This window comes from Setaria italica, chromosome I (genome assembly GCF_000263155.2).
Source record: "Setaria italica strain Yugu1 chromosome I, Setaria_italica_v2.0, whole genome shotgun sequence".
Lineage (NCBI taxonomy): Eukaryota > Viridiplantae > Streptophyta > Magnoliopsida > Poales > Poaceae > Setaria > Setaria italica.
In genome coordinates, this window is record NC_028450.1 from 10,592,688 (window position 1) to 10,609,496 (window position 16,809).

Below are 16,809 nucleotides of genomic sequence, written 5' to 3' on the forward strand. Positions count from 1 at the left end.
AGATCAACCGGTGCGAAGGCCTAGGACCCAAAAACCTTCTCGAAGTTGGGATTGTAAATATGCTTTGTCCAATGGTCTGTACCAATTTGTCCAATGGTAGCATCGGAACAAGTGATGCCTCCCTCCAGAGATTCCAGCCTTGGAAAATTCATCCGATGCAACTAAAAAATAGGGCATCGGAACATCCAGCGGTTCCCTTATCTTTATAACTCATCCAATTCAATCTCCTTTGAGTTTTTCATTGATTTCTTCACTTCTTAAATTCTTCCATGAGTTATTTGAGCTACCAAGTGCTAGAGTGTACTTAGTGTGCATCTTTTCATGGCTAGCTTCACATGATCAAGCTACTACCATCGAAACCCCTCTTAATAGTAGGATCCAGGAGCTACAAACTAGCAAAACCTATACTACACTAAGTGTCCTTCATCTCCTTGTGACACTTAGTTCTAGAAAGGTCCTTAGCCTTGTCGCATTAGCTCCATGTCCATTTTTTCAATTCAAATTAAGGGGCCACATTCCAATATACTCATGATGAGATAACCAAGATATATCCGCTTCAAAGCACATGGGTTAGTCACAAGCATAAGGTTGTCATTTATCACCGAAACACACCCTTACCAAAGGTGCGAAAGAGCCTAAATGACGCCTAGGTGCTTCAGTGAAGCAGCAGAGAAGCAGAAGGAGCTTAAGGGACACCACTTCGGAGAGCCGAGGACCGTGCAGTTGTCTAGGGATTAGCATAGCTAAGCTTTGGCCGGCGTGATCACCCTATGAGGAAGATCCACGCCAGAGTTCTGGAGCTAGGAATCATCAAGATCAAGGTAGGATCCCAGTGGTGATCTTGTGATGTACAATCATTCATGGTGAAGTAATAGATGTGTTCTTTTTCTTAGCAATCTAAATATGTCCTTCTATGGTTTTATGCTCTTTCCGATTTTCTTGCTTTTCAATTTATAATCGATGATATATTGCTTAGGATGTTCATGAGGTCGTGGTGATTAAATTTGCATGCCTAATCTATCGATGAGTATAACATGTTCTTTTGATCGTGCCTTAATCTACCTATCTGATAGAGGGGATCGTGACGGGATCTTTCTTGTGTAAGATGGGGGTTTTCAGGAGCCGGACCGGAGGTGTAGATTTAAAGATACTTTTTACTAAGATCATATATATGTTGCTTTGCTATCCATACTCAGAACTACAACATATGCATAGTCTAGGTTGTCCTAGATTGGTTATCTCTGCTCTATCTATTATCTGTCTGTACATGCTTAGTAGATTGGATCTGAATCACTGATCAACACCAAGTTCATACTAACAATGCTAGTTGAAATAGACCTTGTGCTATAAGTTCCACAGATTGATAAACCTTGGGGAAGTACTCTAAGAAAAAAGCTACAACTGATCTGTGCACTTGCGGTCCACAAGATGGCGTACTAACAGCCGTGAACACCCGCAAAGGTGCTCCTTATTGCATCGAAGTGGAGGCCGGTTAGACCGGTATGGCGGGCTAGTCAAACTGGTCTTGCCAGAGAGCTCGACAAGGATCCAACGAACGCCCGTCCAAGAGGGACACCATCGGGAGCATGCACATCTTAGGTTGCCCTAGGCTCGGCAGGCCAACTGCACCTCCTCATGCCATGAAGATAGAAGAAGAAAACACATAGGGCTGGGAAAGTAGGGCAAAAAGGAAAAGGGTAAAAGTAAAAGATAGAATGATTTTTGATCGATTGGATGCCCTCAATCTGTTGTCGCCCTTTATATTTATAGGGAGGGGAGGTCTTGCCCCATTAGGAGTCAAAACCCTTACAAATCACATGTCAAAATACAACTTCTAACTCGGACAGACTAAATTGGTCTGATCGACATGTGAAACTGGTCTGATCGATCTGTGAAACTAGTATGACCGGTTTTGATCGTCTCAATAAGAGCTACGCAATGGTGAAGGTCCAATTCAAAATATGACCACTTTAGTCAAACTGATCTGACCCGGTTTAGAGACTGGTTTGTCCGGATTTATCAATTTTAATTGTCAGCAGATTGTTACGTGCAGAAAATGAGAAATAACACAGGTCTATAACTCCAACATTTATAATCAGAAAGAACAGAAATCAAGTATACTTCTTATTTTTAGAACAAGCTAGCTCGGGCCTGGTTTGGTTCCATTTGCTTATTTTTAAGCAAGTGTCACATCAATATTTAGATACTAATTAGGAGTATTAAACGTAGACTATTTACAAAATCCATTACATAAGTGGAGGCTAAACGGCGAGACGAATCTATTAAGCCTAATTAGTCCATGATTTGACAATGTGTTGCTACAGTAAACATTTGCTAATGATGGATTAATTAGACTTAATAGGTTCATCTCGCTGTTTAGCCTTCACTTATGTAATGGGTTTTGTAAATAGCCTACGTTTAATACTCCTAATTAATATCTAAACATTGATGTGACACTTGCTTAAAAATAAGCAAAGGGAACCAAACGCCCCCTCACGCACATGCATCTGACTAGAATGAATGTACACACACCTACCCTATAAGCACGGGAGAAAGGGTTAGGAGATCGAGTTTGATGAGGTTACATCAGACGTCTCATTGTCATTAGATTAGACACACTGTATTCACCCCTATGAATGTGCGCACAAACTATTAATATGAGCACATTCGACGTACTTAGGCGGCAAGACTGATGCTGCAAGTATTAAGATTGACAAAATTCACTGACGCCTTGAACAAGAAAAAAAAAAAGAAAGGTCACTCCGACTTCGGTACGGATTTGAATTTTTCGGTTTCATGTGAAAAAAAAACAAAAAAGAGCACCCACGTAAGTTCTTTTAGATTACCTAACTGATCCAGTAACAGATGGGAACAAGACCCGTTAACTGCCAAGACTCTCTTGGGCCGAGCTCGCAGAACTTATCCGTACTGGGCCGAGCTGCCTCATCCTCGGACAGCCGAGCGATGAGCTGGGCCGACTGGATAAGAAATCGACTAACTCACGCAACAGAAAATTTACTCAGGAAACGTTTAGGTGGCGTTTGGGAACTAGGAAACGAGAATTGGGATAGGGAAACGAGGGAGGAAGGATAACATATCCCTTGTTCGGATTTATGGAATGGGAATGGGTATGGGATAGGGATAAGATGAAGTTATTTCCCATCTATGCATACCCAACGGGAGGGGTGGGTTTTGGCTAGGAAATGAGGAGGGATAAATCTGACTTACTGTTTATCTTCTCGGAGGGGACCGTTGGGCATGGGTCACCTCCTTGCCGATCTCCATCGACAGCTGCTACTGTCGCTTGGGAATGGTGACATCGGTCGTGCGGACAGGTGAAACGCTGCCGGCAACGGCCCTAGCGGAGGAGCATCTTGCGACATTGCTACACGTCAGCGGTTTCATAGGTCGTCTCATGCAGTGCCATGTAGGATTTTTGATGATGTGGAGGAGAGAGAGCGAGGAGAAAGAAAGAGGTCGTTGCTTCGCGAAACAACCACCTCATGAGCTAAATTGTAGGACTACGAGATAACTTAACAACCATTGTACGAGTTATTGTTGCCATGCAACTTATAATATTTTATTTTTCTTATATACAAATTAAGGAATTATATACCACTACCAGACAACTTATAGGACAACCCATTGTACAAGTTACCTATTGAATCATCTCAAGATTACGTGTTAATGCATGAGACCACCTATTAGACGACACCCATGTACTTGCCCTAACTCGCCTAACTGCACATGCCACCGGAGCCATCACACGAATCGCAAGCCGTTGCCAAGCAAAGGTCCGGAGCTGCCGCTTAAATCTGAACAAGCCTGGCGGCAGCTCACTCCCACCGCGACCCTCCCCCTGCTGCTGCGACGGTGCCAAAGAGCACGACGCATCGATTCAACTCGAGGTCAAGCCCACGACGTGAAGGCCTAAGGTGCGACAGTGTCCTCTCCCTTTCCTGCTTCCTCTACGAATCTTGGACCATTGGTTGCATTCTGTATAAGACTTTCAAATCTGAGTGATAGGTATAATATCTGATCTGATCTGCCTCTCTATTGTCTAACTACATGTTTAGGAGCAATAGGAGTAGTGAAGTTGATCAACAGCCATGGTTTCAAAAAGAACAAGATCATCGAGAAACAAGCAGGTGCGTTCTATTGTTGAGAAAAGCTGTGTGTTAGCTGATAAGCAAATAAACTCTAAATGTGACACTTGTATTATCTAGATGTGTTTGTGGATGCCTTTGTGACTATCAATGTATCAGGATATAATTTCTCTTTTATAAGAATAACACCGTTTCTATCCAAAAAAATTTCATGTTGTGTGATGATTTATGAATACATTTATCTTCTTATTTTTAAAAAGGAAATAATGAGAGTGTTAACTGATGAGAGTATCAAATTAAACGTGAACTGATGAGAGTATCAAATTATTTCTTGCAGGCTACGGAGGCATCTGTAAATGGAAGAGAACCAAATGGAAGTGAAAGGGACCTGGAACCTGTTAGAGGCTTCTGGTGCTGCAGCTGAAGCTCAGATTGGGACTGGGGCCCCAAAAGGAATAAGTTCAAGCACCAAAGTCAAGGCTACAAAGAAGAAAACATCAGCAGTCTGGAAACATTTCACTGAAGTGCTTATTGAAGAAAAGGTGGATGCCATATCTGTCATGAAGAAGGCAGCAGAATGCAACTATTGTGATGAAGTTCTTTGTGCCCCAAGTAATCAAGGTACCACGCGTCTTTGGAACCATTTCTATGCATTTCATGATGAAAAAGGAGGGAAACCTAGCATTAGAAAAAAAAATGAAAGGGACTGATTGGCAGTTTGATGAGGAAAGTAGTATGAGAAAATACTATCTTGCAGTTATTATGCATGAGTATCCATTCAGTTTCTGTGAGCATGAGTACACAAATGCCTTTATTAGATCTTTGTGCCCAATATTTCCATCAGTGTCCCGCAAGACTGCTAGGGCCAAGATAATTGACATTTATCACAATGAAAAGAAGAAGCTTTTTGAATATTTTGCCTCTTTTAAGTGTCGCTTCAGCTGCACCATGGATGTATGGACCTCAAACCAAAACAAGGGGTATTTGTGTGTGACATGCCATTTTATTGATGATGACTAGAAAGTGCAGAAAAGAATCATAAACTTTATGCATCTTGAGGGTAGGCACAGGAGTTATTTGCATTGACCTTAGATAATGCAGCTGCAAATGATGTTTGTGTGGACACGGTCATTTTGGCTCTTAAGAATCAGGGTTCTTTGCACTGTGGAGGCAAGTTCTTTCATGTCCGCTGTGCTGCACATATCATTAACCTAGTTGCTAAGGATGGTGTGAACACAGTTGCAGCTGTTATTGCAATCGTTTGTGCATTAGTCCTTATTGTCAAGAGCTCACCTTTGCAACAAGAGTATTTTCTGAAGCATGCTGCTGATCTGGAAATAGCAGAAAGAGGTCTTTCTTTAGATGTGTCTACTAGGTGGAATTCAACCTACTTAATGCTAGCTGATGCTCTTCACTTTAAAAGGGTTTTGTCAAAGGCTTATTCTACTATATCCTGAGAAATATAGTAAACATGCTCTTCCACCAGAGGACTGGGAGAATGCTGCTGTCTTTTGTGCAAGTGCTTAGATATCTTTTATGATGCCACAAAAGTTTTGTCTGGATCTCGCTATTCGACAGCGAACCTGTTTTTTTCAGAATTCTGTGAAATTAACCTCAAGCTCATTGAGTGGACCCAAAGTAAGGATAGTTTTGTTGTTTCTATGGCAAAATCTATGAAGGAGAAATTTGATAAGTATTGGGAGATGAGCAATGTTGCTCTAGCAGTTGCATGTTTCTTAGATCCTAGGTACAAGATGAAGGTGGTTGAATTTTATTACAGTGAGATGTCAAATGCCAATGGATTTGGTGACATGTATGAATTTAAAAAATTGTCTAGAAGCTTTATGATTCTTATGCCTCGATGTATGTTGCTCCTGAAACAAGGCATGTACAAAGAACTCAAGCAAGAACTGCCAGAACTTCTCAATGTTATGTGGACACAAATGAGGAGCCCAAGAGAAAAAAGGTTGAGCTCGTTTCTAAGGGACAATACTGAAGTGGGCTATGAGCTGTCTGACTATGAGCGGTACTGCAGTGATGCATTGTTGAGTTGGAAAGAAAGTGATCACTTTGACATTTTGAGTTGGTGGAAGACCCATGGAGTGAAGTATCTTGTCCTTGCTCGAATGGCAAGAGATGTTTTGGCTATTCCTGCATCCACAGTAGCTTCTGAGTCTGTTTTAGTTCTGGAGGAAAAATAGTTCACAAATACCGTAGCCGATTGAACTCTAAAGTTGTTGAGGCACTTGTTTGCACAAAGGATTGGATAAAAGCGTCAAGGCAAGGTAATGGTGACAGTACTGCATTTCATCTATTTATTTCAGATTAGTCACTACTAATTTTGTCATGTTTTTCTATCTATTTATTTCAGATCAAAGTGGTGTATCTTCAATTCATGAAGATTTAGGTTATGGTAGTACAAATGGCAGAGTTGAAGATGATGAAGGTATATGAATTATTTGGCTAGGCTACTTGCTGTTTTAGTTTTGGATGCCCAAATTTACTTGTTTATACATATCGTTGGTTGTGTTGTAGGTGCTCTTGCTGATGCTAAAGACAACATTATGGATATGGAAGAGGAAGAGGAAGACAATAAGGATTACTCTTAGCTTTGCTTCAGGTGACTCCTCCCTTTGCCTTTTGTAATTTTAGATAATGAACCTGTATGTTTTCAAATGTCGCTGCTAATAAATCTCACCATTTTGTTGTAGGCTAGCAGAGGTGGCTTACTGCTTGTTGTTCGCCTGTTCTCCTGCCTGCTGTTGGGATTGCTACTGCCTGTGCCTACTGCTGAAAATGTTTTGCTTAATTTATGAGTGCACTTCTATGAGCTCAGTGTCATGTATTCTGATTTGCAAGCTCAATGTCATGTGCTTGATTAGGAACTTAGTGTCACGTACTGTTTGGGACTTGCGAGTATTGTAATGTTGATGACTATCCTTGCTATTTGCATTTACCTCATTTGATCTAGATCTGTATCAAATGTTATCCCCTATGATTTTTTATCACTTCGATGATCTTGTCATTATTAGCACTGTACTTCTATTTTAGTTCTCTTTGTTATTGATGAAGTTGGCATTAAAATTTTATTTGTCTTGTTCGAATTTAACGATGTTCATTTCGAGTTGAATTGAGAAAATATCCGAATACGTATCTGAATCCGAGGCATTCATTTTGTATTCATATTCGAGAGTATTCGGATTCGTATTTGTATTCGAGTTAAAATGTGGTAAAAAGTGCTATCCAAATTCGATTCCATACAGATCCGATCCGAATTCCATAGCTGGACGGAGGGGATGCTAGATGGAAGACATTCTTGTTTTTATTTGCTTGCTTCGTGGGTCCCACTACTAACCCTATCGCAAACCACAGAAAAAACAAACAAAGGAAAGGGATAAAATCTGATTTCCCTTTCCCTTTCCCATACTCTATGCAAACACCACCTTAGGAATTGCGAAATAATTAGTTAGCCAAGCATTGTTTAGCAATTCCGATCCCTTTCCTCGCTTGACCCTAACGGCTGCCGGCCAAGCGCCCCCGCGCCACGCGCTGCCTAGGTCTCCTTCAGTCCTTCCTATGCCGTGTCTCCCTGATTAGCTCAACTTTTGCTGGTAAGGGATCCCTGGTGCGTCTAGATAGATTGTTATGAGCCTGATTCCTGTTTTGCCGGGTTGTTTTTTCCCATGTGAGATCAAATCCATATCTTTATTCCTGGGATGCGTTCTTTAATCTGTCCATCCATTTTGTTGTGGATTTCATTGCGAACGGCTATTTACCTTTCAAAAGTTTGGGGGCTCACCTGTCAAGGAGATAGGTGCGTCAAGAACACGCGAACTTAATTCTTATCTATTCTAGGTTCCTTTCGTTTTGCTCCGTGTGCAAATTCGGTTGATATTATTGCGATCCGCTGGGATCATGGGAGAATGAAACCTGTTGTAGTCATCTGGTACAAATTCCAGTCCGCGATGCCCTTTCCAAATGATTAATTCTTTTGCGAAATTATTTGTTTCAAACTCATGTCTACTGTTTGTAAGTAGAGTTGTGTTGTAATAGGATATTTTGCTTTTATCTATCATGCTGTATATTTGAGTATATACATACATGGGTAACACCCGCATTGCGGGCTTATCTTCTACTTCTTTATCTATATGATATAGTACCATCCTTGTTGTATTTTTATGTCCTTAGATAGCCAATCCAAATAAATTGTTTCAGGTATTATGAACTATGCAGCGGGTAGTGAGGCATATTCCGTTTCGAATCATTAAGTGAGGTTTTTCATTCTTTTTTATGTGTACTGATTTTGTGATATATATTCAGCTTCGTAGGCATTGAGTTGCATCCACAATGTCCCAACTTGGAACATGTTTATTGCTTGGAGCTGCAATCTATGGCACTTCAACTAGGAGGTTTGGAGGTAATTATTGGATTCAAGCTTCTGCATATTTTTATTTTTGTTTTTTTTTCATTTTTGATCAGGGTTGTCTCCTTTTGTCATCATACATAAAAATCTTGTGGGATTTAAGGTGCAGTTGGAAATAAAAGGTTCATCTGAGCCTCAAATACAATAACAAAGTGTTGGCAGGTGCAAACAAATATATTTGTCTCGATACATCTAGAATCAGGATAGATCATGAAATCGCTGGACCTCCTGCAAAAGCTAGCCACTCAGCCATTATGTTTTCCAAGGCTGTACTGAAACTATCCTATAGCTCTGAACATTTTCATTGTCAGCATAGTAGTACTAGTACTATTAAATCCATATTAGTTTATTAATTATCCTTAAAACTTGTTGCCTTATAAATGCATTGAAAACTGAAAGAAAGCAGTGATGGTGTCCGTATTTGGTCTAAAGAATTTCAATGGTAGCATAGCTCTTACCAGCTTGTCTTTTGCTCTGGAGATTCACCATTGCTCAACCTAAGCCATGAAAACTGATGAATCCCATGCAGATGCAACTTAGATACGTCATGGATGATATGATAGCATACTTTCCCTTTTTACAAGACGGACATTATGTTCATGTGTAAATACTCTTTCTAGATGAATGGAAAAAGTATATACAAATACTCTTTTTGGATAATAGAATTTTCCATTATCTGAAAAAAGATAAAAATAACAAACTGGTTGTTTCCAAGTATATCTTTTTATTAGTTTAAAGATTATCTTTCATATCGCAGTCCCTTTGTATGAAATATTCATTAAGTTCATGTGTAAATGCTCTCTATAGATAAATAGAGTAACTAGTTGTTTCCAGTTAAAATGTTTCATTATATTATTTTAAAAAGTAAATTGCACAGTAGGTCCCCAAAATTGCACACATCTGTAAGCTTGAGAATTCTATGGATTTGTACAAGTGGGCCGAAAAGTCTTCAACTCTTAATTGAGGATTGATCTTGGATTTTGTGATTCATGAATCACCATTCTTCTGATTTTTGGCATTGCTGTTCCTCTTTTGCACATCAATGCTTATACTATGTATTGCTGAATAATTCTCATTATTGTCTTGCTGTTTGGCATGTTCACAATTTCAGCAACCTAAGGTTAATCGCATCTCATTTGAATAGAAAGTGTCTGCTAAAACAACATTGAGAGTACGTATTAATGAGTTGTTGTCTATTTTGATCTTACTACGTGTAGACTGAAGTTTAAGGGATTAAAAACTAATCAGAAATCAAGCCTTGTATCAAACTATACATTCTAATATTTGTACATTTTACAAACTATTGCATAGTGGAACATCAGTGTATCTTAAAAGCATTTTGTTATTGTCTCCATATTGTAATTTTAAATTTTCTAAATCATTAGCTATGGTAATTATGTTAGATAAACCCACTGCTCTTCGAGATAAATGTGCCAATGGGGACCTCATTCTAACTTTTGTCTAGGGTGAAAGGAGTGTGTATTATAAAAAAATTTCATGTTCAAAATGGCTTAGTTCAGTTATGAATGGATCATGGATTTGCAATGCTTGTTGGTGAATCACTTGTCTGTGATGGGCATAATTTCTTAGATACCATCATACCAGGAATGATTACTAAAGCGTTAACTTTGTGAGTTGTTACATAGTAAATCTGAACTTGTGAAATTCAAAAATTGAATGCAAAAATGTTAACCTGCTTATCTTGCCTATGATTTACTTCACTGTCAGATCCCTTGTTTGACTACCTTTCCTGTGACCACTCTTTGCTACAGAGTATGAGGTGTAAAGCTACTCAAACCCAAAGCGTCCAAAAGAAATCTTCAAGTGCAACTGTTCAACGTGATAAGAAAGGTTGGAATTTAGAATTATCATCCTGCATATAATTGAACTTAATTTTTTTTGTCTTTGAAGGATGTAACTGAAGTTGCTCAAAGAAAGCAGGCAAACTCAACACATTTGCTTAAATTCACCTGTATGATGATTATGATGATTTACAACTGTTCCAGGGAAAGTTCAAGGGCCAAAGCTGGACGATGGAAGTGGTGGGTTCCCTCCGTTCCGCTTCGGCAAAGGTGGGGGCGGTGGTGGAGGTGGCGGGGGTGGCAGCAACTACTTCGGCAGATTCCTGCTCCTCTCCTGTGTGTTGCTCCTGGATTACCTGAAGGAGTTTGAGAAGTACCTGCTTACTCGGAAGCACCGAGGTGGAGACGACACCAGCAACGGGCTGCTACAACCATGATCACCCTTCGCCAGTCTCACTAGCACTAGCTACTCGTTTCTGTTCTAATGAAGAAGGCTTCTGGTTGTGGCTGCCATTTGGAACATAACATGTGACTGTCATGGTAGTTTATGTTCTCTTTCTGATGGACTTCTGAGAAAGATCATGTTGGACTTGAGACTCAAATTACAGGACTGCGGGTAGTTTATGTTCTCTTTCTGATGGACATCTGAGAAAGATCATGTCGGACTTGAGACTCAAATTACAGGACTGCGTCGGAGATGCCGAAAGTTCCTTCAAGTAGTCTGCTGAGCTGGAGATATGAATCTAGTGTAACGTAGCGTGCCTGTTTCAGATGTAATCCTATCGTCATTGGTGTGGAACGCTTGCCGATTGAAATGTAGAATCAGTTAACTGGAAATTTGGCCGCCGTTCTCTACGGTGACTTTTGCTTTCCTATTTACTGAGGTTTGTGACTGTCGAAATTGAGGTGTAAGCTGGCAGAGCAAGTGCTGTATCATTTCTGGTTACTTTACGGGGAAATTCCTGGGGTGAGTCAAATCCAGTGTCTGAATCGAAAGCGAGTGCAGAAGTTGCCATCACCAACATGAGTTTTGTGAAAGCCGGACCTGAACCAGCCATGACCGGTCGACAGGACCACTCAGCCCCAAGTTGGCCCGGTCGGTCGGTATGAAACTGGGTTTTCATTTCGATGCAGTTTCATGATGGCTTTGTTGCCCGTATGAATTTGGTGGACTTGACCCTGAAGGTCATGAGGTCTCTCGTCTTGGTCTTCTCTCTTTCCGCTGCATCTTCTACCCCGTGATTTCCCTGGGCCCCTTCTGTCTGCAACATTATTGTCAGACGACCTTGATTGAGTCAGGAGTCAAAGAAAAAGCATTGCTAGTGCTAAACAAACGTCTTTGTCAGTGACAACCACGTTCGCTCTCAGGAAAAAAAAAAGAAGAGAGTGGCAAATCTCGTTGGATTTGGTGAGGGTATCAGTGCCAGATCTGAATCTGAACCATGATGGCCGTTCTTTTATGCAGGACATGACACGTGTATGCAGGAAACATGCTGGCACCGTTTTCCGCGTGCACGAGTCTGCAGTTTCGCTCAACGGTTCGACGAATTTCGGTGTCAATCATGTTTTTTTCCGGCAGGGAGCTGTCATTTGTATTGCATAAAAAAGAGAGGAAAGAATAGGAGAGGACAAAATGGGGTCCCATACGCACACAAGTATCTCCCGATCCCCCGCTGTAACGTGGGTCATGCTTGCTAACTAGCCTTCCAGTCATCGGTCCCCGACGACTCACTTAACTTTTCATTTCTGAAAAGTTAATTCCTATAACTTTCCTTTTTTAAATATCATAACTTATATATAGCATAACTTCGTACAAACAATTTGTATGGGATAATTTTCAGTACAATTTTGATGGCATGCAAAACTTATACGTACAATTTTTAAAAGATCTGTAGAAAGTTATAACTTATACACACGATTTGTACGCACAAATTTTTCCTAACAACAAATTTCATGATAAATTTTGTATATAATTTTCATGATACCAACTTATAATGTAAACGATACTAACTTGAGTACAGATAATGATATAAAAAAGAAATAATCAAATGGAAAAAATTGAAAAAGAAGAAAAAAAGTGCAAACGGTGCGCACGCAGCGCCGCGCTTCCACACTAGCGTGGGCGGTGGACCACCCCGACCACCCCCAGGCCCGCAGCTCCGCATCACGCGTCGCGAAGGGAGCTGACGCTCGCGTGCGGAATCAGTTTCGCGCTGTAACGTGGCTAACTCTAGCTCACGACCGAATGTATAAAACGTAAAACGCTAAGTAACCTTTTAATAAGTTGGGCGTAATTGGTTTTGGTCAAAAAGAGTATCCCTTGATTTGTGGTGATTGCGATATGGCGAGAGGAAGTGATTTCCCACATTTTTTTATGCAAACATTCAGGTGGTGCTTGGGTAATGGGATATACGTGGGAGAGGGAAACGGAGGGTGGTGATCTGGTGGAAAACATTTCCCACACTTTGGTTTGGAGGATAGGGAAATGAACAGGTCTCATTTCCTCGTTTCCCAGTTTTTCTATCCCACATGTAGGGGTGGGTTATGAGCTTGGTTTGATTCCAACTTTTGCCAAGGTAAAACCATGGCAAGCCAAAATCAGGACCTACCAAAGTTAGGGCAAGAAAATTTTGTATCCACTTAGTTTAGTACCAAAATATGGCAAACAATATTTTTCTCCCTATAGACTTCAAGAACTTTCTAGTAACTTGCCATGATTTTATCTACAAATATTGGTACGTCAATTTTTCGTAATGAACCAAGTGACGGTCAAAATTTTTAGGCATGCCTTGAATTTGGTTGGGCAAACATTGGCACCCAACCAAATAGGCTCTAGAAGCGGGAAATGCCCTCACCTGCGTTGGTGCCTCTGAAAAATGGCCGGCGTTAGTGATCGCACTTGGAGATTGCCACCGTCGCTAGCGTTGTCGACATGGTGGACTGGGCGGAGGAGGTGCATTTGGGTAAGATAGAGCTTGGGGTGGCCGAATCTACTGCTCACTTCGAACATACGAGAGGGGAGGAGGTCAATGTGGGCGAGATTGGAGCTTGGGTAGCGCGGAGGCTCTGATGATGACAGCAAACGATGCTGCTCGTTGTGGTTTGTGCACGCTGTAGACTCAACCTGCAGCAGCTTGTGAACCAAGTAACATGCCGTCCGTCCCTATTCCCACAAGGTACGGGTCGCGAGATCCCGCCGGTCGCCACCGCTTTCAGCTTGAATCCGCCGCTCACAGCTAAATCCTGCACTTGATGCTCGCATAAAGCAGCGCGCAGGCTACACAGGCCCGGCGCTGCCTCTGGCAAAGGATAATGGGACAGCAACCTTGGATTGAATAAGGTTTCATAGGAGTTTCATGAGCATTAAAATTTATACCACAACAGCGATTTTGCTGACTTGGTAATGTCATTATGAGAAGAAAAGGGAGAGTTTTATCAGATAAGAGAGGAGTTTCATCTCCATAACACCTAGCAAGCACAGTTACCAAGTTCTCAATCTTGATAACTGTGTAATGAAATTGTGCACTGAGACTGACCTAAATGGTTGATAGCCATGACGGCGTCCAGTGTCATGCTCGTTGTTGCTTGTTTAGGCAAGCTAGCACAAGGGTATTTCTATCTTTTGATTATTTCATATCCTATTCCCAAACGTGTTACGCAAACAAAGGAAATGGACGTCAAACGGATATCCATATATATCCTAAACCCAGTAACTCCTAACCTATGACATTTCCCTGTCCCATTCAGTGGAGCATCCAAACGCCACCTCATTAGTTCTAAATAAATGTATATTGTTATTGTTTGTGTTTCCAAAATAAATCAACCCGTTACTTTCGGAAGCAAAGATTTCTAGCCATGGGTTCTGTTTTATAGGCAAGTAAAACATGAAGTATTTAAGACTCTAAGGGTGTGTTTGGCAACTAATAGAAAGGGTCATGGAAATTAGTGGTGGAGTTGGTGGAGGGAATTCATTTGGGAATATGATTTTTAGTTTTATTCCCTTGTTTGTCTTTTGGTAGGAATTAAGAGTGGGAGTTTAATGAGACTTGATATCCCTTGTTTGGTGTGGGTGTTTAGGCCCTCTTTGGAACAAAGAACGTAAACACAAGAGTGGGAAAAAAACGCAGGAATGGAAGGGAGTGGAAAGTGGAAAACTACATGAATCCAAAACACAGGAACAGAATATTTAGGCTGTTTGGAACGCAGGAAATAATTTGAATGTTGCTTGTTCCTAGCTGTTGCTTGTTTGTAGCCGTTGCTTGCTTGCAGTCATTGCTTGCTGGTAGCCGTTGCTGCGTAGTTGCTATATAAAGCATGCTAGGACAGCATTTCCACACAGAGTGTTCTTGCTCATTCTTCAGACCTTGGAGAGTTTTATTAGAAACCAGCCCAATTACTAGCAACCATTTGGTAGGTGGTAGTCAAGTGCTTTTCTTTCTATGGATCCAAACTATCGCCCGCGATCACAAGATGAAGATGAGCTCCTTTTCTTTGTCCTCCCAACATTAGAAGAAGGTAGCTCATCCAACCATCCAAAAAGAAACCAATACACAACTCTATCCGAAATGGAGCCACATATATTCATGAAACTCTGACAGGGCATAAGGCCCTATGCAAAAGACGGTTCCATATGGAAAGAGAGATTTTTGAAGCACTGGTCAGAAGATTGCGTGAAAACAACCTTCTTGCCGATTCAAGGTACCTCTCTGTGGAAGAGCAGTTAGGTATATTTCTTTATGCAGTATCAAAGAATGCAAGCAATCGCACATTGCAAGATACATTTCAGCATAGTGGAGAAACAATTACCTGCCACTTTAGAGCAGTGTTGAATGCACTTACACAGCTCACGTGCAGCTATATACAACTACCTTCTCTACACCCACATCACATCTTAAGGCAGCCTAAATTTGCTCCATACTTTCAGGTAATCAACTTTTTACTTGTATCATGACAATAATAATTTTATTGGTGGTTTTGATATTAATCATAGATAAATATGTGCAGAATTCTATTGATGTTATTGATGGCACTCATGTTCCTATGACCATGCCTCCTGGACAGAAAGAACCATGTAGAAACAGAAAACAAGGTCTATCACAAAACATAATGGTAGCATGTGGCTTTGATCTAATGTTTGTATATGTGCATGCTGGTTGGGAGGGATATGCTTCGGATGCAAGAGTTCTTTAGGATGCACTCAACCATGGATTTAGTGTCCCTTCTGGTAAATTCTATCTTGTAGATGCAGGCTATGTTAGTACACCAGAATTTATTGCTCCATATCGCAGAACTAGATATCATTTACAAGAATAAGGAAGAGTCGGGCAAAAACCACAAAATCAGAAGGAATTATTCAACCTTCGACACGCTCAACTTCGGAACCACATAAAGAGAATTATTGGTATATTAAAAATGAGGTACCCCATGTTAAAAACTGCATCATTGTATGATATCGACACACAGGTCGATGTCTCTGCAGCTTGTTGTGTAACTCACAATTTCATACGGCTACACAATGGGGATATGTCATTGGCCCATGATTCTACCGAAGATATCAATCAAAATAACATGCAGGATGTACCAGAACAAGATGACCAATATAGTAATGATGAGTCAGTATTTAATAACTTAGGCCCCGTTTGGTTATTTAGTCCTCCTACAATTCATGTCACATCGAATGTTTAGATACTAATTAGGAGTATTAAATATAGATTAATTATAAAACTAATTGTACAGATGAAGACTAATTTGCGAGACGAATCTATTAAGCCTAATTAGTCCATGATTTGACAATGTGATGCTATAGTAAACATGTGCTAATGATGGATTAATTAGGCCTAATAGATTCGTCTCGCGAATTAGCCTCCATCTGTGTAATTAGTTTTATAATTAGCTCATGTTTAGTCCTCCTAATTAGTCTTCGAATATTCGATGTGATATGGACTAAGCTTTAGCTTAAGGATCCAAACGTCCTCTTACGTCAAGCGGAAATGATAAGTGAGATGGCATAGAAAAAGGATGTGGGAGGGTTACATTGCAAGACGAACATGTCATAGATAGAGAAACCTCTCAAATATTTAATGTAACCACCCTCTTAATGAGTTAGTTTGTACTCTCTCCGTTTCAAATTGTAGGTCGTTTTGAAATTTCTAGGTTCATAGATCTATAAAAGTCAAAACAACCTACAATTTGGAACGAGATGAGTACTAGGTTACCGTGCCAATTATCACTTATCTAGTTTCAGTTTCAGTACCATGTAGCATACCTGCACACAGGCCAAAAGTCAAAAGCTATCATGGTCCAAATTTGCTTAGGTAAGCTCAATCTATTTGCGCAACCATCCCAACCATGTTTCATCACGAGAAAATGAGAGGAAAGTTTCCCTGTTTGCTGAATTGTCTTTGAATATGTCTGCTGCTTTTATCATCTCTTCCATTTGTAGATCAAGCAACCCCTCAAGCACCGCGACACACTTATT

At 40.6% G+C, this 16,809-nt stretch overlaps 1 protein-coding gene and 1 long non-coding RNA gene across 2 annotated transcripts; both read left to right on the top strand.

Annotated features, from left to right (window-relative positions):
• Window positions 1-4,068: 4,068 nt before the first annotated feature.
• LOC111256102 lies at window positions 4,069-7,132 on the top strand. Its single transcript, XR_002676146.1, has 5 exons — window positions 4,069-4,148; window positions 4,444-6,391; window positions 6,478-6,552; window positions 6,642-6,726; window positions 6,818-7,132. It is a non-coding gene; the product is annotated as an uncharacterized LOC111256102 (long non-coding RNA).
• A 2,494-nt stretch (window positions 7,133-9,626) lies between these two features.
• LOC101756934 lies at window positions 9,627-10,959 on the top strand. Its single transcript, XM_004952142.4, has 3 exons — window positions 9,627-9,700; window positions 10,302-10,380; window positions 10,536-10,959. The coding sequence occupies exons 2-3, from the start codon at window positions 10,305-10,307 to the stop codon at window positions 10,766-10,768; spliced, it is 309 nt and encodes a 102-aa protein (XP_004952199.1). The 5' UTR covers window positions 9,627-9,700; window positions 10,302-10,304; the 3' UTR covers window positions 10,769-10,959.
• Window positions 10,960-16,809: the final 5,850 nt, after the last annotated feature.